This window comes from Peromyscus eremicus, chromosome 4 (genome assembly GCF_949786415.1).
Source record: "Peromyscus eremicus chromosome 4, PerEre_H2_v1, whole genome shotgun sequence".
In the NCBI taxonomy this organism is placed as follows: domain Eukaryota; kingdom Metazoa; phylum Chordata; class Mammalia; order Rodentia; family Cricetidae; genus Peromyscus; species Peromyscus eremicus.
The window spans coordinates 9,206,094-9,229,994 of record NC_081419.1 but is presented as its reverse complement, the minus strand read 5'-3'; the positions used below and the strand labels follow the sequence as shown (position 1 = coordinate 9,229,994).

Genomic DNA, 23,901 nt, shown 5'->3' with positions numbered 1-23,901 from the left:
TAAGATCACTTGTTATTACTACTGTGCATATGTCTGAGCACAGGCCAGAGCACAGCCTCCAGGGGTTCCCTTTCTCCCTGCTGTGGTTTCTCATCATGTTTCTGCTAGACTGTGTTCTCCAGGCTGGCAGGCATGTGGGCTTCCAGGTGATTTTCCTATCCCTGCCTTGCATCTCTCCCCAAGAGTGCTGGGATTCTCAATGCACAACCCCAGCATCTGGTATGCCTTCTTGTCAGCTTTAAATGTCCTGTTTTACTTATCTAATTTTATGTCTATGTGAAAGCACATCAGGCATGCTTAACTGTACAGGCATGCATGAAATGAGACAGTCTCTCTCTGAACCCGGAACTCACTCTTGGCTAAACAGGCTGGCCAGTGGGCCCATGGGATCTTGCCTTCACTCCTCAACGCCTAGCTTTTAACATGAGTTCTGGTCCTAGAATTCAGGTCCTCACTCAGACATCTCCCTAACCCCTGTACTTTATTGTTTTATATGGATCATGTTTTTGGTACTGAGTTAAGAAAATTTTTGTCCTACTCAAAGTCACAGAGGGCTTGCTTGCCTTCTCTTAAGTTTCATATTTAATTTTTACATTTACATTTATGGCTCATTTTTTTACACTTATTTATTCAGTTGGGGAGGGGGCATGCACATGCCATGTTGCATGTGTGGAGATAAAATGACAACTTAGAAGAGTTGGTATTCTCCTTCTACTTTGTGGGCTCAGGGAATTAAACTCAGGGTGTCCCAGGCTCAGTAGCAAGAACCTTTACCCATGGAACCATTGTGTCTGCTTATTCTATGAGCATGGGTGTCCAGCCTGCATGTACATCTGTGCACTACTTGCATGCCCAGTGCTAACAGTGGCCAGAAGGGAGTGCCAGATTGCCTGGAACCAGAGTTACATGTGGTTGTACGCTGCCAGTGGGTGGTAAAAATCCAACTCAGATCCTCTGGGAGAGCAGCCGATGCCCTTAACTGCTGAGCCATCTCTCTACTCCTCCATTTTTTATATAGTGAAAATATGTATTGCATTTTGGGTTTTGGATCTTCAATTCTTATAATAATAAATCTAAAAAGACTATTTCTCTGTTGAAAAGATGCCTTTAGCTACTTCTCAAAACACGTGCTTCATATATCACAGTTTATTTCTTGACCCTCTATTCCAGCAGTTCTCAACCTGTAGGTCACAACCTCTTTGGGGGTAGGTAGGACAGGGGTCACCTAAGACCAATGGGAAAACAGATATTTACATTAGGATTCATAACAGTAGCAAAGTTACAGTTATGAAGTAGCAACGGAAATAATGTTATGGTTGGGGTCACACAGCATGTGGAGCTGTATTAAAGGGTGAAGCAGCAGGATCACTGAGATCCACTGTTCTAGTCTGTTCCATGGATCTACTTATCTGGTGCACACCAGTATCATATAGGGTTTGATTACTATCATTTATATGAAGTCTTAAAATCAAGTGGGGTTAGTCTTAAATCTTTTTCTTATTTCCTAAAGTTTTTTTTTGTTGTTGTTTTTGTCTTTTTTTATGTGCTATATCTAAAGAATTCTATGAATTGTAGGTCTTTTACATTTCCTTATAAATTTTAGAATCAACTTTTGAATTTCTAAATAAGGCAGAAAAAAAATGCTACCTGGGATTTTGACTGCAACTGTTTTGAATATGTAGATTGATCTGAGAACAATCTGTCTTCTTACAGAAATGAACAAAATGTTCCTTTCCAATTGTTTTCAGCAAAAGATTGTGTGTGTGTGTGTGTGTGTGTGTGTGTGTGTGTGTGTGTGTGTGTGTCTGTGTGTGTCTGTGTGTCAGAGGACACCCTCAGGTACTTATGAGCTGCTGTCTTTTTGAGGCAGGGTCTCTCTCAGTGGCCTGGAGCTCATGCAGGCTAGGCTGGCCGGCCTGGGTGCTTCAGAGACCTCCCTATTGCTGGGATTACAAGTGTGGGTTTTCCTGTCGGGCTGTTTCTGCTTTAAACATGGGCTCTGGAGACTGAACTCAAGTCCTCATGCTTGAAAGGCAAGCTTTACTGTCCAACCCCAGGCAAAATAGTGTAGCTTTGCGCCTTTCCTGGAACTCACTCTGTAGCCCAGGCTGGCCTTGAACTCACAGAGATTCACCTGCCTCTGCCTCCCAAGTGCTGGGATTAAAGGCGTGGGCTTGGCTTTTGCTACTGTTTTGAGACAGGTTCTTACTAAACAGTACTGGTAATTGGAACCTGCTATGTAGGCCATGGTGGCCACAAATCCACAGCAATGTTCCTGCCTCAGCTTCCTGGGTACTGGGATTACAGACACACAGCACTACAGCAGCTCTCTTACCTTTTGGCGTGTGAAGACTTCTTTTCCCAAGTCTCACACTGCTCTCGGAGGTCTTCCTTTTCTTTAGTCAAACACTCGATGCATGACTGCAGTGCCTGGGTCTCAGCCCTCACTCGATCCAGGTCCCGCCTGTCCCTCTCCAGGAGCTGCTTCTGCCACTCGATTTCCCTGCTCTGCTGCTCAGCTGTCCGCTGCAAATTCTCCAGTTCCAGCTTCTCCTGAATCAGACAGGAGAGACTTCAGAACCCTGAGGAGAAAGGCTGTGGGCAAAGGCACAGGCTCTCCTCAGTACCTCCAGCACATCCACCTGCGTCTTCTCCAGCTCCGTCACCTTTTGGTCATGCTGTAGCTTCAGACCTTGAAGCGCACTGTTTTCAAGCTGCAGTATGTCTGCAACATTCTTTAGTTCTGAAAGAGACAAAGCAGGGTCAGTGAGTAAAAGAACCAGGAGACAGAACAGAACAGAACAGGACAGACTGTGACTCCTTGTTGACTGACACTGAAACACAATTATGTTGAACTGCCTAAATGCTAATTTTATTTGTAAAGGATTTTATTTGTAAAGGAAAAATATTTTTGAATGTAGTATTAAAAACGCTAATTTTTAGCTGGGTGGTGGTAGTGCATGCCTTTAATCCCAGCACTTGGAAGGTAGAGGCAGATGGATCTCTGTGAGTTAATTCAAGGCCAGCCTGGTCTATAGAACGAGTTCCACGACAGCCAGGGCTGTTACTCAGAGAAACCCTGTCTGGAACCCACTACTCACGCCCCCCTAAAAAAAACCAACCAACCAACCGACCAACCAAAAAACAACACTAATTTGTTAAAAACATTTAATAAAATTCTGACTCTAGGAGCATTTAAATCCACATACAATGAGCTAAGTACATTTCATATGCAAAAATATTAATTAAAATAGGAAAAACTTGAAAATATAGGTATTTGTTCTTTAGGGACAATCTGGAAAGTAAATATCAGAAGTCCAACAGTCAAATGATAAGTACTAATAAATGTAGTAAAGAAATCTCTAAAAGGGCTGGTGACACGGCTCTTACCACCAAGTCTGGTGACCTGAGATCAATAGGAAGGACCCACATGGCGGAAAGAACCAACGCCCCAAAAGTTGTCCTGACTTCCACACTGTTCCTCACATGCACATACACAATCAACAAAACAGTGTAATAAAATAATTCAAAAGATGACTACTACAACAGCATTTTTGGGGTATTTTATTTCAGTATACTTTGTTTGACACGGCATGGCCTCAGACCCATAGTCAATGGTAATTCCCAGGAATTCCCAGTCCTCAAGTGGAAGCCAACTTGACTGGGCAAAGCCGTCCTTCCCTTAGCTCACGAACACTGACAGTGTGTGCACAGACTAGCAAGTGCAGCTCCCTCCTCCTAGATACTTACAGCCTGAGAGACTTCCTACTGAGACTGGACCGCAACCCCACTGTGCTGCACAGAATAAACCAGTCGAGGATCCAGGCTGCTGTGGAGTTGGTGCTGCTATGACAGAATGAGTATAGCTCACCTGATCCCCACTGTTCTGTGTGCATGTCTGCCTATCTGTTTTCTCCCCATCCCTTCACTGCCCACACAGGTTTCCAGGACACTGCAGGTAAACTCATTTGCTATGTAGGTCTGAGGACTGGTGTGTGGCTGTGGTGTGGCTGTGCACCTATAACTGTAGTGTTCTATGTGTGTATGTGTGGGGTAGGGTGGGATGCAGAGTCAGGAGGATCACTGGGACCAGGTTTAGTGAGAGCCTTTGTCTCAAGGAAAGACAGAGAGTGACCCAGATGTCCTCCTCTGGGCTGTGTACACACATAGGCATGCACACACATGTGACTACACTATACTCACATAAAATAAAACATGATGGTAACATAAATAAATAAAATAACTGGGCTATATCCCACAGTCACCATTCACCTACATTTTTCATTCTATTTTTACATGTCATTAAATATTAAACGTAAGCCTTTTCCTCCCAGTTTTGAAATTAGAAATCTTGCTGTGGTACATACACATAAAGGTTGGCCCTCTCTGGATGAGTAGAAATGGACACTTGAGTTTGTTGTTTTGTAGTCAGCTTAGTGGCAGCACCTGAATCTACTGATATTTTAACTACCATCTGTGGCCCTGCAGCCCTGAGGCCTGGCAGGATTTCCAGTCCCGCCAGCACCGGCTCTACCGGGGCAGCCAAATGTAGTTTTTAACTAAGTCTCTACTGTTCTATTTACCAATAAAGACTCTGGAGTCAGATGTTGGGGTGAAAACCTGCTAGCTAAGAGAGGCCGAGAAACAACCAACTGACTCTCCTTTTTGGCCAGAGATCCAGCAAGAAAGCCTCTCTTCAGATGTCCCAAACAAAAAATACCGTGAAACTCAAGTCCCTCCCTACTCCTTCCTGTGCATCTTTCTATTCATCTTCCTGGGTCCTCCGTACTCTCTATGGCTAATTCCTGTCAACTGATCCAAGGCTGATTTTATTAACACAGCTTTGGGTTTCACATGTGATCAAATACCCCACAAAATTGGTTTTACAAGTCTGAATATTTGGAGTCTTAAAACTGTCTCAGTTACACTCTATCAGCTCTAAGAGTCCTTCCTTCCATCAACATACGCTAATCTGCCACCAATATGGTTATTTTGCTTTAAATCAACCTTAACAAACTAATGTTTCTTTTATAACTTGCTCCTCTTGCTTATCAGTGAGCTTATACAATCCAGAAGATGTGACTCTGGCCAGCTGTGCTTTTCTGTGGCCTGCAGTCAGATGTCCCCAGCCTCACACTTTGAGACTTGCTCTTTAAACTCACCAGTCTTATGTTTTGACAGCTGCTGTAAAACTACCTGAAGATTTTCTTCCTCTTTCTCCATCTCCTGCTTTATAAGTGCGAGCTGAGTCTTCTTTTCACTGATGTGGACATTCAGTTCTCCTTTCTGAAAACTCAGCTCTTCCAGAAGTGATTTTACTTCCTGTGTTTAAATAAAAGTCATCTCCTCTGTGAAATTAAGAATTGGCATCCCTTTCACAGGAGTTAGCCTGTTATTATTTTATCTCATACATCTAATTTGTAATTTAGTTTATAGCAATTTTTGCCTTTGGTACCAAGAACAGCACTATATTTTGCACTAACATCTACTGTGTAATAGAAAAAAGTAACATGTTCATGCAAATGTGTTTGTGCCATTTACCCCAAGCAAAGGCTGCTCCCAGTCACAGGACTGTCAGGGCAGAAGGCTGGGGGCACAGACATGGTCACCAGCCTCAGGGGCTGTCATGGCGGAAGGCTAGGGGCACAGACACAATCACAGACTGAGATGCTCAGTAGACAAGCAGCTGCTATCAGATGCATGAGAAAGAAACTCTTTAAGAGCAACTGAAAAAAAACCAGAAGGTTGCATGTGGTTGAGCTATGAGAAACAGGCAGAATGGGATGTAGACTGTGACTGGGATAAGGGCACTCCTGGACAGGAAAGACATGAGAAAGCCAAGAAGCAAGAGAACCCAGAGTATATCCAGAGGCTACCTGATTGCCTCATCACCAACACATTAACATACACCTAAACAGCGCTATAGAGGAGGCATTTCTATCTCCATTTGGGAAGAACCACGGAAAAACTTCAAGATAAACTTCAAAGCACTGCGGAGGACTTCTAAGAAAGCCTCCTCCCAAACATACCCTGATGTGACTGCACTTCTCAGCGACTTCTGTCTCGCCCAGTGTCAGGGCTTCCTGGAGGTCCGCTTTTGCCTGGCCCAGGCTGTCCTGGAGTAGGAGCAGCTCTTCCCTTCTATGCCCCAACTGAGTGTCTAGGACAGCCAGCTCCTGCTGCTGGCTTGTCACCTGAAAGGGGAGAGCCGGGAAGTGTGACTCCAGGATGTACACATTCTTAATACTTTTCCATCTTTTCTACAATCAAATAACCCTTATCCAGCAATCCTCAAGAAGAAATACGTCTTAAACAGTCTTTCCTGAGGGTCTAGCCATACCTGGCTTTTCAGTGTTTCCAGTTCAGCTCTCTTGGCCTGAAGGAGAGTCTCAGACTCTTTAAGGACCTGGAGGTGGTGGTCCTCATTGTGTTCCGCTGTCTCAATGTCTGTCTGCAGACTCTGGAGCCTACAAAGCAGGGCAGCACTTGAGCAGCCTCTAAAGGAGCCCGATGCCCACAGCTGCTGCAGCACCCCAGCGCAGCCCCCAGAGCCCTTTACTTACTCTTCTGTCAGTTTCTCCTTCTTCTTGCTCAGACACTGGAAATCTGCATCTTTGGCTACTATAACTCTGTTTATTTCTTTCAAGATTTCTTCTTGTTTGATTTTGTGCTGCTCCAAGTCCTCCGCATCAGCCTGGAGCAATCTACAATGGAATATTTATGCCCGGTCCTTCAGGCTTAGCACACATCAACCATTACTCTGTGCACCTCAGCCCTCAGCGGCCCAGGGTCCACCCACCTCAGTTGCTGCTCAGCTTTCACGAGGTTAAATGCAGTCTCTTGGGCTCTCTTTTCTAAAGCCTCAGCATCTGACTCGGCTTGTAATAGATTTCTTTCAGCATCAGCAAACTTTTCAACAGCATTCTTTGTCTAGAAGAGAAACTCATTAAAAACAATTTGGCGCCGGGCGGCGGTGGTGCACACCTTTAATCCCAGCACTTGGGAGGCAGAGGCAGGCGGATCTCTGTGAGTTCGAGTCCAGCCTGGGCTACCAAGTGAGTTCCAGGACAGGCTCCAAAGCTACACAGAGAAACCCTGTCTCGAAAAACCAAAAAAAAAAAACCAAAACCACAACAATTTGGCTACAGTACTCACCACAGTTATTCACAGTATTAACTGGTACAACTCTCAGAAAACAAGATAAAAAGAGAAAAACCTGAAAACATTCCTTTGCTGTGGCTCTCTAATACTTAGAAAATTGTCCAGAAGCAAATAATTACTATGTAAAAATGTAACTAGCTAAATCTCGACAAAAGATGAAGTGACAGTGTATTCAAACAGAATACTGTCTAGTCTTTAAAACGACAGTGTAGCAGCACACAGATGTTTGAGTATGTTAGACCAGAAAAACACCGTAAATGGTGTAAGCACTGTGAAAGGAACTATATAAAATCACATCTGTGTCAACAAAAAGCATTTATGAAAAAGTTGTTTGAAGATGATGAGACTGACTAGAGATATCTTTTTATTTCAAAAATTTGATTACATCAAATCTAGCCAACTAAATGGCAATAATTTTACCAAGCTTCCAATCTTCCACATAGCTTCTTCTTACTTCAGACACTATCAGTTGAAATGGACTCTCACTTTGTGATGGTGATTTACTTATAGTTAAGGAACACAAATACCAAATTCTTTTCAAGTCTTTGGAAATACTCCTATGCTAGATTTGGCAAAAACACTTTTTAAATATCAGCTTGGTTTCTTGATCTGCCTAGAATAAGAGGTTTAATGGATCTAAAGGAGATTCAGTTTGTACTTGGCTGAATACTGACTCATACCCAGCCTCAAAAGTCAAAGGTGTCTGTGTGTGTGTGATGTCTGTCTACGAACTGTCCCGGGAACGTATACTCGCCGACAGGGTCCACAGCACTAGACATGTCCCGGCAGCTCTTCAGAGAGCTGCCTTCTGCTGACTCTTGAGCAAAGCAACAGGTAGAGCTCAGGAAGGAGGGAAGATTTGTCTCCCGAGGCAGGTTTGAACATGTCTGGCACATTTAGCTACTTCCTCTCCTCTCCTTCTTTCCAAGCTGCGCCAGAGTCCCTGGGAGGAGAAAGAGCGGCTCCGCTGTGTGCCTTTCCACTGTGTGGAATGCCACTGTGTGCCTTTCCACTGTGTGCCTTTCCACTGTGTGCCTTTCCACTGTGTGGAATGCCACTGTGTGCCTTTCCACTGTGTGCCTTTCCACTGTGTGGAATGCCACTGTGTGCCTTTCCACTGTGTGGAATGCCACTGTGTGCCTTTCCACTGTGTGCCTTTCCACTGTGTGGAATGCCACTGTGTGCCTTTCCACTGTGTGGAATGCCACTGTGTGCCTTTCCACTGTGTGGAATGCCACTGTGTGCCTTTCCACTGTGTGGAATGCCACTGTGTGCCTTTCCACTGTGTGGAATGCCACTGTGTGCCTTTCCACTGTGTGGAATGCCACTGTGTGCCTTTCCACTGTGTGGAATGCCACTGTGTGCCTTTCCACTGTGTGGAATGCCACTGTGTGCCTTTCCACTGTGTGGAATGCCACTGTGTGCCTTTCCACTGTGTGGAATGCCACTGTGTGCCTTTCCACTGTGTGCCTTTCCACTGTGTGCCTTTCCACTGTGTGCCTTCCCACTGTGTGCCTTTCCACGGTGTGCCTTTCCACTGTGTGCCTTCCCACTGTGTGCCTTTCCACTGTGTGGAATGCCACTGTGTGCCTTTCCACTGTGTGGAATGCCACTGTGTGCCTTTCCACTGTGTGCCTTCCCACTGTGTGCCTTTCCACTGTGTGGAATGCCACTGTGTGCCTTTCCACTGTGTGGAATGCCACTGTGTGCCTTTCCACTGTGTGGAATGCCACTGTGTGCCTTTCCACTGTGTGGAATGCCACTGTGTGCCTTTCCACTGTGTGCCTTTCCACTGTGTGGAATGCCACTGTGTGCCTTTCCACTGTGTGCCTTTCCACTGTGTGGAATGCCACTGTGTGCCTTTCCACTGTGTGGAATGCCACTGTGTGCCTTTCCACTGTGTGGAATGCCACTGTGTGCCTTTCCACTGTGTGGAATGCCACTGTGTGCCTTTCCACTGTGTGGAATGCCACTGTGTGCCTTTCCACTGTGTGCCTTTCCACTGTGTGGAATGCCACTGTGTGCCTTTCCACTGTGTGGAATGCCACTGTGTGCCTTTCCACTGTGTGCCTTTCCACTGTGTGCCTTTCCACTGTGTGCCTTTCCACTGTGTGGAATGCCACTGTGCGCCTTTCCACTGTGTGCCTTTCCACTGTGTGGAATGCCACTGCTGAAAACTAACGCAAGTGAGAGGTTTTCTCCAGGGTTGTGACGCCCACTTCTCCACACAGCGACCGAATGTTCACTGCACAAGGACTACTCAGAAGAAAACAAATGAGGGCCAGGCAGTGGTGGCGCACACCTTTAATCCCAGCACTCTGGAGGCAGAGGCAAGCGGATCCCTGTGAGTTTGTGGCCAGCTCGGGCTACAGAGTGAGTTCCAGGACAGCCAGAGCTACACAGAGAAACCCTGTCTCAAATAAAAAAAAAAAAAAAAGAAAAAGAAAAAAGAGATGAAAAGAAATGAGGACTTCCCTGGTCTCATTTAAGACCATGTGAAGGAGGATTCCTGGAAGGGGCTAAAGGTCCAGAAACTCATTACAGTTTACACTGGGTTAGCGTCAGCCTCCTAAATTAGAGACATGCTTTGCCCACCTCTGTGTGGGACCCAACACCCTGTGTGTGGACTAGCAGATAAAGCCTGATCTAACATCCTGAAAAACAGGTTAAAAACCAAAACCAAACAAACAAAAAACCTTTGGGTTGTATTGCAACAACAGTCCACAGAATTTTTTTTTAATAGGTGAAACCATTCATTCAGTTCCCAAGTAGTAGGTTTCTATTAACTTAAATAGATTCAAGTTAAACTAGCAAAGTGAAAATAGTTTCTGAGGTGTTTTGTGTGCCCAGGGGCTTTTTCCTCTCTGGATTCTCATTTTATTAAAGAACTCTTGGGAAGGCAGAGCTTCAGCTACAAGAATCTGGGCCAGTTATGAGCTCTTCTGAGCTGCATGTGCAAACTTAGTTAAGTCACCTCACAGGATTGCTGGGGCTGCTGAGTGAAACGGCACCTGTAAATAGCCACCACACAGGCTTGGGAAATCACTTTCCCTCTCTGGCTTTCTTCTGTGTGGCCTAAAAAATGTTATTATCACTCACTCAGTAGTCCACAGAGGTAAGTTACCAGCAAAGAACATCTCAGAATCTTTCTTTCTTTTTTTAATTTCAACTTGGCTGTGCTTAAATGAATGGAAATCTATATGACCCAGGAACTGAAAACATCATTACTTCTGTTATCATTGTGAAGAAAAGTATGACTTCTCTAAGCATCTGACTGGTCGTTTAAAAAGACACAGGTTGAAGAGTCCAAAATAAAAACAAACAACAAACCCCTAACATACACACTCAGATGGGGAAGAGAGACAAGCTGATATCTGAACAGCTTTGGGAATTTAAAGCATGCTATTGATTCCCTACTGAACAGCATGTATGAAGTCTGAGGACCTGCTGTGGGATGGTCTATATGTCAAGTGTGTTGCTGATTGGTCAATAAATAAATCACTGATTGGCCAGTGGACAGGCAGGAAGTATAGGCGGGACAAGAAGGAGAATGAAGCTAGGAAGTGGAAGGCTGAGGAGAGAGACACTGCCAGCCGCCACCATGACAAACAGCATGTGAAGATGCCAGTAAGCCACGAGCCACGTGGCAAGGTATAGATTTATGGAAATGGATTAATTTAAGCTGTAAGAACAGTTAGCAAGAAGCCTGCCACGGCCATACAGTTTGTAACCAATATAAGTCTCTGTGTTTACTTGGTCGGGTCTGAGAGGCTGTGGGACTGGCAGGTGAAAGAGATATATCCTGACTGTGGGCCAGGCAGAAAAACTCTAGCTACAAATGGCGTCCAACGTGGTGGCAAGAGTTTCCACCTAAAAACTGGGAAAAAAAGATTCTAAAATGGAGCTAAAAACAGCTTCTTAATTGTCTCTCTCAAATGAGCGGCAGCTGCTGGTTTGAGCTACTTGTGGGTTCCTAGCTTGCGTGCTCGACCTGCCGCCGTATAGTGAGAATGAGGCCTCTGCAAGTGGCACATTAAGCTGCATGGTGGATTTAGACTTTGCTAGTACAAAACGAAAAAAGAGGTTTCTGGGCTACATGCTGCTTGGATAAAAGCATAGACCCACGATAGCTCCCAGAGCTGGTGTAAAGCGTACCACCGCCATGTTGGGAAGCTGAGGTGGGCAGAGCCAGCAGCCACAGCTGCTGCAGTTTAAAGCAATAGATTCACAATAAGACAGATTCAGATGTAATAGTTTACAATGTGTGTAAAATATACGTAGGCTTGAAAGAGACAAAAAAGGTGATATATACAGTTATATAAACAAATACATAGTTTTAAAAAATAAAGTCTTTAAAGAGACAGTAAAATTAATATAAAAATAAGCCATGTGAAGATGAATATTACACAGAGAATCTGGATTGTGTTGTCTTTGGGATTTTTAACTGCAGAAAAACATTTGATTGTAAAAGCTGTTGAGTTAAACCAATATGTATATTTTAAAGATACCTTGACTTTAAAATTTGGATATAAGGATATGTTGCTTTAGAAAGGAGACTCTGCTTTTGTTCCCACAGAAAGCCAGAGGCTATGGATTTGTTCCAGATTAAGATACATCAGGTTTGACCAGCCAAGACCCCCTGAAAGGTCTTCGATGACACCATGGCCCAGATGATCCAACATCCAGAATGGTTTGAAGGCAACTGGCTCAGACAATACAGCCTCATGGACTATTCCATAATCCTAAAATTTTCTTTGTGTCCCCATAAGATACAGCGCCCCCCTCCAGCAGGAAGTAGTAAGAGAAGCTACGCCCAAATTCCCAAATTATATGTAATTTTACTTTGTTAAGGTTAAAACCTTCCTTTTTGAAAAAAAAAGAAAGAAAAGGGGAAGTGCTGTGGGATGGTCTATATGTCAAGTGTGTTGCTGATTGGTCAATAAATAAATCACTGATTGGCCAGTGGACAGGCAGGAAGTATAGGCAGGACAAGAAGGAGAATAAAGCTGGGAAGTGGAAGGCTGAGGAGAGAGATACTGCCAGCCGCCACCATGACAAACAGCATGTGAAGATGCCGGTAAGCCACAAGCCATGTGGCAAGGTATAGATTAATGGAAATGGATTAATTTAAGCTGTAAGAACAGTTAGCAAGAAGCCTGCCACGGCCATACAGTTTGTAACCAATATAAGTCTCTGTGTTTACTTGGTTGGGTCTGAGTGGCTGTGGCACTGGCAGGTGAGAGAGATTTGTCCTGACTGTGGGCCAGGCAGAAAAACTCTAGCTACAAGGACCTAAACGACTTACCCAAATGCCCAGCTCTTGACTGGCAGGGTCCAGACTTGGACAGTGTGTCCCTGCCTGAACCACAGGGGACTCACCTTCTCCTTAGTGCAGGAGAGCTCATGCTCAGCCTCTGCCAGAAGTCGGTCAGCTTCCCTGAGTTCCGAGCGCCGCTTCAGAAGAGTCTTCTCTATGCATGCAACCTCATCAACAATATCCTCATGGCGTTTGAGAGACTTTTCTATTTCTAGTTCAGTCATAAGATTCTCAACATTTCCATCAATGAAGTCCCTAAAAAATTACATAAATAGAGAGATTTTAAACAGACCATATGTACACTCATAGAATGGGAATTTACTAACTTTCTAAGATTTACTAACTTTGCTACAATTGATTATGTTCAACTCGAATTCAAAATATACTCTTATTATAAACATGGAATATTTCTGGCAGTAAATGCACACTAGGTAAAATGCCTGATGGATTTGTGCTGTCAACATCTGGCCAAGACAGCGCTGCCACATTATTTTTCTGAAAAACAGAAATATAGGAAATGACTACATAATAATATCCAATTCCTCTGACAGTCTTTAAGGACAGTTCCCAGGTCAGTCAGCCCCAAACACTGCATGGTTGTGTGACTTCTTTATGTCAGAGAAAACTGTCATAAAAGATTTGACAAAAAAAAAAAAAGGACACAAAATCCAGTAACTCAAGGCTAACATGACAAAATTAAATGCAAATGGACTGCTTCATAGAAAAATATGAAAACAAGCTCAGCACACTGATGCTTTTCTTCTTTCTTTACACAAAGGCATGCAGAAAACTTTTGCCTTTTTAAAACTCTGACACTCAGGTCTGACACAAATCTCCTGGAATGATCCTTTCATCACTCTAAGAGTAGCAGAAGTGGCACCCTACTGCCCTGCCCACTGTCCTCTTCTTTTAACATGCATTTGTAATTGAGAAGTAGCTATAACCCCCACCCCATTCTTCTCAGCATGGCTCTCCCTTTCCTCAGCACTGTAATCCCTCAGCTGTCCACCCCTAGATGGCAGTGATCCGCACGCCTCACTCCGCATGCCTCACAGGCCTCCTACCACCCTGAGCCTTGGCTAGTCTAGATTAAATGACACAAACTAGGGAGCTGCCATAGTCCATGGACCACCACAGAAGACATTTTAGATAACTGACCAGACAACAGAGGCTGTGTGAATTGACTTTATGCTAGGTGCTGGCACCCATAGATGGAGGTCCAGCTATTACCCCAACTGACTCTCTGGCTGCTCACAGCACTGCATGAACAGGGCTATGTCAAGGGTTGCTAACCCTAAATTTTACAGGGTACCTGAGAAGAAAAAAAAAAAAAAAAAAAAAGAAAGGCTTAATGTAAAAGGATCCCCTGACTTTGTTTTAATTTTTTTTTTTAGATTTTATGTGTATGAATGTTTTGCTTGCATGTATGTATATGCACCACTGAATGCCTGGTGTCCAGAAAGGTCAAAAGAGGGTGTCAGATCCTCTGAAACTGGAGTTATGGATGTTTGTGAGCCATTACGTGGATGCTGGGAATTAAGCCTGCATCCTCTCCAGAAAGCAACCAGTGCTTTAAAGTGTTGAGCCGACTCTCCAGTCTCTCCACCCTAGCTCTGTTTTGAAAGGCAGGACAGAGAGACAGGGCTTGGGGAAGGCATTTCAGGAAGAGGACAGAAGATGTGGAGGTGTGGAGGTGGAGAAAAGTGGTGCTGGGGAGACCGTAGAAGTGGGTCAGGTCAAGCACTGTGTGAGGCTGAAGGATGACAGAGAGGCAGGGTTCCGACTGCCTGTGTACTGAGATGAGACTGAGTCCAGTGTTTCCTGAGAGACTGGAAAGAAAGATTCTACACATGGTGGCAAGCGTGGAACCTACTCTAGTGGTCTAGAATTCCACTAATTAAAGGGCATGTAGTGAAAATAACAGAAAATGGTCAGAAGGACAAGGAAACCAAACAGACGCCATGGAGAAAGAAGGTTTAAACATCCTATTGTATGTTTTGCTGTGGTAGCTGGGATGGAGAATGGTCATGCTGTTCAACAAAGACAACTACAAAAAGAGCCAATTTGTATTATTTACCAGGAGATCTTAGATATTTGCTGTCCTAAATGGTATTCACCATGTGGGCACTAAATTAACTGCAAATGAATTGTTTCTCAGTTCCCATTGCCACATCTAGAGACCTCCACCCACATATGGCTAACATTTACTATTTTGCTGTTTAGATCTAAGAACTTCTAAAAAGACAGAATGTTTTATGAAGCCAGTGCTGACGGAGGGTGCCCTTCAGAACTGATATCGTACGTAACCTCTCAATTATAAAAATAGAATGGCGAATGCTTACTGTCGTTGTTGATGTTTCTGGATGGTTCTGTGCAATTCTTCTACTTCCTGTTCTAATTCCTTCTTCTCTTGCAAAAGGTCATCAATATTACGATGCAGCTCTTCTACTTCTTTCTCAGAATGCTGCTTGGATGTTTTCAGCCTCTGCTCTTCCCGTCGTTTTGATTTTAGCTGCTGCATTATGTCTTCCAGTCTAGACACTTCATTCTCCTGACCACAGAAAGTGAATGCATTACTACGATATCAGAGGGCGTCTCTTCCCTTTTGCTGTCAAAACTGAAATCAATTGGATAAAGTGGTCTAAAAAATAGTGGGACATTCTAAGACGTCGATATGGAAAGAAAAACCAAAGCCAATGTTTTCACGTGGCATAGATGAAACGGACAGACTTCACAAGACCTTTCCACCAGCCTGACGATGCATTAGAGGTTCACCAGACCTCTCTGTCTCTGGAGCTCCTGATCCAGCAGAATAAACACACTAAAGTCTCTCTCCACTCTCCACACATGGGAGAATTGTTGGAATAGGTTCCTAGAAGAAGACATGTTTCCCTGCATTTTGCAGAATGAATAAGGTAAATTGACTCTCAAGAGATAAAAAGCTAGCCAGGCAGTGGCGGGGCACGCCTTTAATCCCAGCACTTGGGAGGCAGAGGCAGGCAGATTTCAGAGTTGGAGGCCAACCTGGTCTACAGAGCAAGCTTCAAGACAGCCAGGGATACACAGAGAAACTATGTCCTGAAAAACTAAAAAAAAAAAAAAAAGCAGCAGCAGCAGTAGCTGCTAAAGTGTCTGAGGTGTGAAAGCACACTGGCGCAGCTGTCTGAGTCCTGTATTCTTGAACGGCTCCAGCAGGCCCAAGCACAGCAAGCATGGCACTAAGAGGTTTGCCCTTCACCTTTCTCTTTCTCTCTTGCTAAAAACAATTATACTGCATTCCTAAAGCTAGCCACCAAGGCCTGTTCCCTTATTTGGCCACTTCCTCCTCCTGAGGCTAACAAGGCCCAGCTATCAAAGTATTTTAGTCCAGCAATCAGAAGCCCCCTTTTGGCTCACCTAATTAACATGCTCAATCAAAATTAAACACCTCATCCTAACATGGGGGTTTCCCCTTGTCCCTTAATAAACTGCCACTTGTCACACCTGTCTCCTCTCTATCCAGAAGCAGTCCTTTGTCCTCCAGGACAAATATTCCGCCCGCCCCCGCCCCTTTTCTCTTCCTTGTCTTCTGTCTCCTGTCTTTGTCTCTCTGGGGCAAATAGATCTCGTTTGTGCTGAGAACTAGGTCTCAGTGTGTCCTGTGCCAATTCAGTCCTTTCACTTCTGGAAAGTAGAAGAAGCAATCCAAGCAGTCTCAGCAAATGCTTAACAGACAGATGGTTACAAGCTGAATGTACATCAGAGCCACAGAATATGTGGGTAATTACTGTAGTAGCCACACAAATGCACGTGGGCCCTGTGGACCAAGTGTGACCTACTAGAAGGGAACACGAGGTATCTTGTCTTCTATTCCCTCAGTGGGCTGAGGGAGCAAAGAACAAAAGCTCCAAGTGCTCTGAGCTCAAAAGAGGACTTGGAGTGCAGTTTTATTATGTTAGAACTCAGAAGTTAGAAAGCAATCAGATCAGGAAGTAATCCCTCCTTAGAATCTAGCCTAAGAAAAGAATAAAAAGCATACTTAAGAATCCACACAGTCACCTATTACATCTACAAATAAAGATTATTTAGATGTTAACATGCTGTTTAAAAATATTTGTAGGGACTGTTGTATAACAGTTTCCTCCTATATTGAAACACTCCATACTGCAGGGAAGCTTCTTAAGCAGGAAGGTAAACAACTCAAAATAGCTCCAGGAAGTCCCTGAAACTGACCACATTTACTAAGCCCCTCCCTGCCAGAACAAGCAGCGCTAAGCTGCAAAGACTCCTGAGATGCCTGGAAGTGGTTTAGAGCAACTGAGTCACTTGGAAAGGACACTCTCCAACCTGTAAGCTGTCAGTGTGTACAGTGTGCTCCAGGTTCCCAGCTTTTGTGAGCCGGGCTGGGCCTTGGTGATGCAACTGTCTATGAGTGATTTCTGCTCCTGTAAGTAACCCCTCACCCACATTCCTGTAAGTGCCCCCAATAAACACTCATTGGTTCACCAAGCTGGACTTTGGTGGGATCTGTATTTTAGTCTGTTGTGGGTTCCTTATACCAGGTGAGTAAATACCTGTGTTGTGTCTCCCCAGGAAAAGTATTTCATACAACAGTTCTTTCAGAGGACTTAGGTTCCTTTCCCAGAACCCACACCAGCTTCTCACAACTATCTGTAACTCCAGCTTCAAGAGAGTTGATACCATTTCTGCCTCTGAGGGCATCACATTCACATGTATACTCTCCCAACACACATATACATTAATTAAAACCAATAAAATATTAAAATGTAAAGTACTAGGTATTATTTCTAACATTAAATGGGAAAATGGAATTCAAATGTGCATACAACAGTAACTGTGGAAATAATGTATAATCATCAGTTAACCCAGAGGTAATTCCAACCCATACCTACTGTATGCTCTTTATACATATCAGCATATACAGGCACACATGTTCATGTGAAGCATACTCACATGTGCATAAGCTATAGGTAATAGTATGTGATAGCTTTACATAAACACTCCTACACAGTTAACTAGAGAAAATCATAGGAAAAGTTGTTGGTTTTTAGACTGAAAGCATTTTAGAAAACAGCTAGCTGTGCCAGAATTTGGGCTTGAGAATTTACTATCCTGTTCAAAATCATATTTTAACAGGAGAATGTTTAGTTCATAAACATCAGTCCTATAATCTCACTCCTGAGCTAGGCCCACATTTCTGTGAACTCATCACATGTGCGTCTGTCTCAGGCACTGGGAAGTGGTGTGAATTTGTGTTTCCCACTTACTAGGTTATGGTACAATGGGGATAGAGTTATGTTTCCCACTTACTAGGTTATGGTACAATGGGGACAGACTTGTGTTTCCCACTTACTAGGTTATGGTGCTCTGGGACGTTGCAATGCTGCACACCCACAGGGACAAGGGGAACAGCAAAGTTGGTGGGAGGAGGTCCACATATGATGGGGGCCCCAGCAGGAGGTGGGCCATAAACCACAGTGCCAGGGGTCAGAGGTTGACTGTTGTTGGGCAAAGGAGGCGATGGTGCATACAAGGCCATTCCCTGGGGTACCGGAGACCCATCAGGAAGCACAGTATACATTATGTACCCAGGAGGAGGCACAAATGAGGGATCTTCCTGGTCATCCAGTCCACTCTCTTCCTGGCTATCTCCTCCACTGTCCGCATCTTCTATGAAACAAACAGGAGAGTATACTAGGTAAGTAGATTTACGAAGAAACAGCAACAATTCAATGGAAACAATGGAGACGTAGAACAAAACTCTAAGAATGGTCAACTGTAGTTGTGAGAAACAGATCAATACACAGTGTCTTCAGCAGCCAGCTTTTCACATCTCTTCACCCATTAATTAATAATGTACTCAACAATCATTTGAATATCTGCTTCATCCTACAGAAAACATGTACAAGTGTTGTGAGATCAGAAAGAACTCCAATTGATTCTGCCATGACATGCAGCACTCTAGTATGGCGTTGATCTCCCCTTAAGGCAGGAGCTGGGCTGGCGGACCTGACATCAAATAAAGCAAGCACACAGCAGTGCTCACCCAATACAGAGTTTCTGTGGTTTGCTTTTGTGTTGCTAGGGGTGGAACTAACAATGAACCACATCCCCATCCCAAAAATACTTTCTTAATTGGTAAATCATCAAAATGGAGCATTATTATGTCACAGATCAACAGTCTCAGAGCAGTAAAATGAGTTGACTATGACCACAGAGCTATGAAATGTAAGAGCTTAGGCTAATGCAAGTCTCACTCTTTGAACAGAGCTTTGGAAGAGTAACCGCTGACAATCTTAGTAGAGCTACGACAGAAAGCCATGATATTAAAAAAAAAAAGGTCCAATGCCTCATGATCCAGAAGCACCAGCCACAGAGCTGTTCAGTTGGAGAGTGGAGGAAGGCACCATACAGGGAGCACAGTCTTACTAAACCTTGACTCTGAATGGGTTTGGGGAAGGAAAGAGGAAGACAGCATTACAGAAAAATGGCTTAAAACAGAGAGGTGTAGAGGTGAGGATGGAGCTTGGTGGCCAAGTGTTCAGCCCACAGCACTGAAAACCAACAACAAAGGCAAGGGCTTGAGGAACTTGGCATGCTACAAGTATCTTTTGAGCAGGTTCTCAGCCTTCCTAACACAGTGTCCTTTAACACAGCTCTTTATGTTGTGGTGACCCCAACTATAAAATTATTTCATTATAGTTCATAACTGTAATTTTGCTACTGTTATGAATCATAATGTAATTATCTGATATGCAGGATAAGCAACCCCTGTGAAAGAGTTGTTCAACCCCTAAAGGGTTGCAGTCCACAGGCTGAGAACCACTGCTTTAGACAGATAATGAAAGGACACTAACAGCGGCCTTCCCCTTCCCCCATTCCCTCTGCCTTGCTAAAATCCTTTAGATTACAGTCCTAAAGCTAGCCACCAAGGTCTGTTTGGTCAATTTGACCACTTCCTCCTCCTGAGGCTGACTACCAAGGTCCAGCAATCAAAAGCTCCCTTTGATTCACCTAATTAAATTAAAATTAAACACCTCATCCTACTTCGGGGTTTCCCCTTTCCCTTTACGAACCGCCATTTGCCTAAGGGCCATGCCTGTTCCTCTCTATCCAGAGACCGTCCTTTGTCCCTCTGGACAGATGACCCTCCCCCTCCCCTTCTCCCTCATCCCCATCTCCTCTACCACTGCATCCTAGCCCATCCTAACAGAGACCTCCCCTTCTTCTCCCTTTAAGAGTGACACCTGCAACATCATTTGCTGCTGTTTTTCGGCCAGAGTCAGAAAGCAGCCACTTTAACTTTTCTTCCCAGCTTAATAAAGGATCTCTCTGTGAAAACAGGTGTTTGGGTGTGGTTTGTGCCTAATCTGGGGTCTGGAAGGGAGTCCCCCGCTGTGTGGGAGTCCCCTTCAGATAATCTATGGGAAGATAGGTTATTGGCCAACGCAGGATTATACAGGACCTCAGAGTAAGCTAAGGACTTTGGAATGCATCTGTAGATTTCAAGGAAACAATAAAAGGTTATTAAATAGGTAAGAGAAATGCAACTTCCCTTATGTGATGTGACCTACCTCTATTTGAAAATGACTTATGCAACCTATTTCTGATGGGTGAATAGACCCAGTATCCTGAAGCAGGCAGAGGTCCACTGTTGTCCTTCTCTTCTTGCTGTCCAGGCTGTGGTTTTCTAAGAGGAGTAGATGCTGTATACTTTAGACCCAAACCAGAGTCCTTGGTGGCTTGAGAACTATGGCTGGAAACCTAAAAACAGTGACAGGAGAGCACATTGCCTATTACCAATGGAAAGGAAAGGCTGACCTTTAGATAGATCAAAGTATACAGCTAAGGTGAGATACACACAAACTAAGAAAGGATTTGTTATTTCCTTATTATGATTCTCATTTTTCACAGAAATAAGAAATGATTACACAGTTATAAACTATGGTCTATACATATGGCTCAGCTTATTAACATTTCTTTAGCAGAGCAGTGTCAGGAAGGCTGGGCAGGGAGGAGTATATATGCAGTGGCTAGAGTTATGTCAGACTGCTCTGTGAAAAGAGAAGGGATCTCTTCAGGAAGTTATGTAATAGCATCTGAAGGGTCTAGGAATATAGAAATATAAAATTGTAAACCTAAAAAAATAAAATAAAAGCTGACAGTCATCAGCTCTAAAGGTTAACTTCTAACAATGGCTCTCTGCTTACAGCCAGTTTCTCTATCGACAGCCAGGGGTTAACTTTTAACCCCCTTGCCCCTTATAGCCAACAACTGCCTGGACCAAAGTTAACTTTTAATAATTGTTTCTACGCTACTCCTAGCATGCACCCCATGCCTGATGCTTACTTTTGCTATAAAAAGGAGCTTGAAATCCACCCCCTTCGCCATAGCTTCAGAATCCCGAGCCCTGGCTGTGGTCTCAGCTACCTGACAAGCTTTTGTGCCCTGTGGTAATTTTCTTTTTTCTTTTTTTTGTTTTTCTTTTGTTTTGTTTTGGTTTTTGGTTTTTTTCTAGAATAAAGTCTGCTTCTGGTTTAATAGACTTTGGTGATCTGTCCTCCGTTATTACATGATCCCAGACCCTATCTTTGGTGCTGAAACCTGGGACCTCTCGCAATACTGGTTCTGGGGGACACCTCAGTCTCTGGCAACTTTATTCTACTGGTTTTGGCCAACCGTAAGTTTTTTTGTCTGGTTTCTGTATCTGCTGTCTAGATAAAACCAACGCTCAATAAGAGTGGGTTGACCAACCAAAGACCTGAGCTGGCAGGGATGAAGGACGCTTCAACCCTTCTTCTGGCCATTGGCTGCTTATCTGCAGCCCTTCAGGACTGGATTGGGAGCCCCAGATCCCTGCATGCAGTGTTCTTCCTTCTTAATGTCTTATCTATTCTGTTTGTCATGTTACCTGTTCTCAGTCTCTTTGTGGTGATTGTTAGTAAATTAACCTTTACCCTGGGCCAAGGTTCCTCTAAGCCTCAGGCCCCTTTCAGGTCTTGTTCTCTCATTTCCAGGATTTCAAGAACATAACAGTAGTTTTTGCCAGCCTTCCCTGTCTTTCTCCACTTCAGGAGTCCAGGCTCCCCAAGGCAGTTGAGCTGGCTCCAGTTTGTGCAAGCAGCCTGCAGCCAGGAAGAGGACCCTCTGTTTTTCCCCCCGACCCCAGATGCTGCAGCCTCCTGCCAGAGTACCAATGAGGAGCCCAGCAGGGGAGGGCAAAGGAGACTATGAGGCCAGGTGCCTTCTTCTGGACAATAAATGTTTTAAGTCTCACAGAAATGGCACATGCTCCAAAGCTGCATAGGAAAGACCAGGCCGAACAGCAGCAGGAACATCCCCACCAGGAAAGCACAAAGGGCATGCTGCACCCCCCCCTAAAATTCAGCTAAATAAAGTAAAAAAAGTTTTATCTGGTTTGAATGCATAAAGGTGGCCACTAAATGCTTATTTCTAAATGTATGAGTCAACTATGTTCAATGTATACTGGCTGCAGCCCTTTTTACTGCCCAAACTTAAAATTTACCTCTGGATTTCCTGGTCATTGGGTCTAATATAATAAGGATAAATAATAATAATAATAATACTATTTTAAAATTATACTATAAGCTCTTACCTCAGGACTAATAAATTGCTCATGAGATATGAGCTAAATCTATATAATTTATGACAAAATTTGGCTTTAAGCTTATAACAAAGGGCTTATAATTAAAATTCTATACATGGATACATACACACACGGATATATATATGTATATATATATATCTGGTTTGGCCCATATGTATAGTCAACTCCTGTTTGAGATGCATGCACATATATGCATGCACATACACAACTTAAACTTAACTCTCTCTATATATCTATATATAAATGAGCTGGGCTTAATTATGCATATATATGCTTATAACTTAGATTCAACTATTATAGAAAAAAAAAAAAAAAAAAACCCTACTGCTAGTTTCAGATGCTTTACATTGGTACAGTGTTGATGCAAATTTAGAGTTATTTTTGTTATGGCATATGTATGTTTAAAATATTGTAGCCACACAATATATTCTAGACTACTGAGAGGAATCACAAGAAAGACTTTGATAAAGTTTTATGTTTGGAAAATAAGAAAGAAGGCAGGAGATTGGAATAATAAAGAGAAAGAAAAGGAAAGAGGAATTAGTCTGAAGCAAAAATGTCTTAGGAATCAAAGGAACAGACTGAAGGTATACAGAAGGTTGTAGAAGGCCAGAGGGGATGTGAACTCTGTTGGTTATGGTTTCTTATACCTGCAAACACTGAATTTGAAATTTGACCATATTAGGTTAATTATGGTTGGTTTTCTTCATTTTAAAAATAGCTGATGATTCTTCAGTGCAAAATGTTTGTTAAAAAAAGATATATACATATATATGAACACATATATGACTTGGATTTAACTCTATATATGTGAATGTAAGCTAGCTTTAACTCTGTATGTGTATGTAACTTGGATCCAACTGTGCATACGTGTGCATATAATTATTGTTTAGAAAAACATGTTTTAAATAGCAACCATGTGGCTTTCCTCCAGATTGGCTGGTGACCCCATCATGATATAGACAGCCCCGTGGTTGATAGCCAACTTTTACTAAGGTTATAACCTTATATAGATCTTATAAATAGTAAAAGAGCTATTCAGGTTAACAAAAGCAAACTTAGAGATTTACACCTAAGTCTTTGCCAAATGTTCAATAGCAAGCTTCTAGAGAATTTAAATAGATGGCTACACATGTTTGATAAGATATTTAATAAATAAGATATTAAAGCTGAACCTCAATGCTTTTATACACAAGAATGTACCTTGCTCTGGCAACTAAACTTTGCAATGTAAGAGTCACCCAGGTGGTAATGGCTTTAAAGGCATGAAGGGATCATAGGGAACAGCTGAGGGTCCATTTGCAATGATGGATCCTAACAGTTTTGGAAATGCCAGGGCCAGATGATAGTCATCAGAAGCACCAGCCACAGTGAAATGGAGCAGGCTGAGATCTGGAAGGCAGGCTATCTATATGCTGCCAAAGGTGGGGCCAAAGAAATGATCCAAGCCTCTAAGTTAAAGAACCAAAAGGATTGTGAATGAATCCCAGATACTGAACTTTGGGACTGTTTGCACTTGGCGCTTGGTTTTGCCTTATACAGATTATGGTTATGATATGTTTTCTCCCTCTTAAAGTAAAAAAGGGTACTTTATTGTTGATATTGCAGGAAGACATTTGAGAGATTGTAATTTTTTAAGAACAGTTTTTAAAAATATTTAAATTTATAAGACTATGGGACTGAGGTAATTAATTACAGAGATAAGTTTTACTTAGTCCCTTGCATATGTTTTCAGGATAGAAACAAAGTTTGTCTATCCAGATATACCTGGACAGGCTTCAAGTACTTCAGAGAT

General features: G+C 43.2%; 1 protein-coding gene across 5 annotated transcripts in view; it reads right to left on the bottom strand.

The window, feature by feature from the left end:
- Window positions 1-23,901, bottom strand: part of Cntrl (centriolin) — an 87,555-nt gene that overhangs the window by 11,799 nt on the left and 51,855 nt on the right. For 3 of the 5 annotated variants that reach the window (XM_059260149.1, XM_059260146.1, XM_059260150.1), the window contains 11 exons: window positions 20,053-20,242; window positions 17,832-18,148; window positions 14,821-15,029; window positions 12,541-12,733; window positions 6,800-6,930; window positions 6,564-6,704; window positions 6,341-6,467; window positions 6,030-6,194; window positions 5,163-5,322; window positions 2,628-2,743; window positions 2,336-2,553 (listed from right to left, as the gene is read on the bottom strand). In XM_059260149.1, coding sequence (XP_059116132.1) covers window positions 2,336-2,553; window positions 2,628-2,743; window positions 5,163-5,322; window positions 6,030-6,194; window positions 6,341-6,467; window positions 6,564-6,704; window positions 6,800-6,930; window positions 12,541-12,733; window positions 14,821-15,029; window positions 17,832-18,148; window positions 20,053-20,242 — 1,967 coding nt within the window. The remainder of the gene's footprint in view (window positions 1-2,335; window positions 2,554-2,627; window positions 2,744-5,162; window positions 5,323-6,029; window positions 6,195-6,340; window positions 6,468-6,563; window positions 6,705-6,799; window positions 6,931-12,540; window positions 12,734-14,820; window positions 15,030-17,831; window positions 18,149-20,052; window positions 20,243-23,901) is intronic. The other 2 variants (XM_059260148.1, XM_059260147.1) reach the window with 2 other exon arrangements.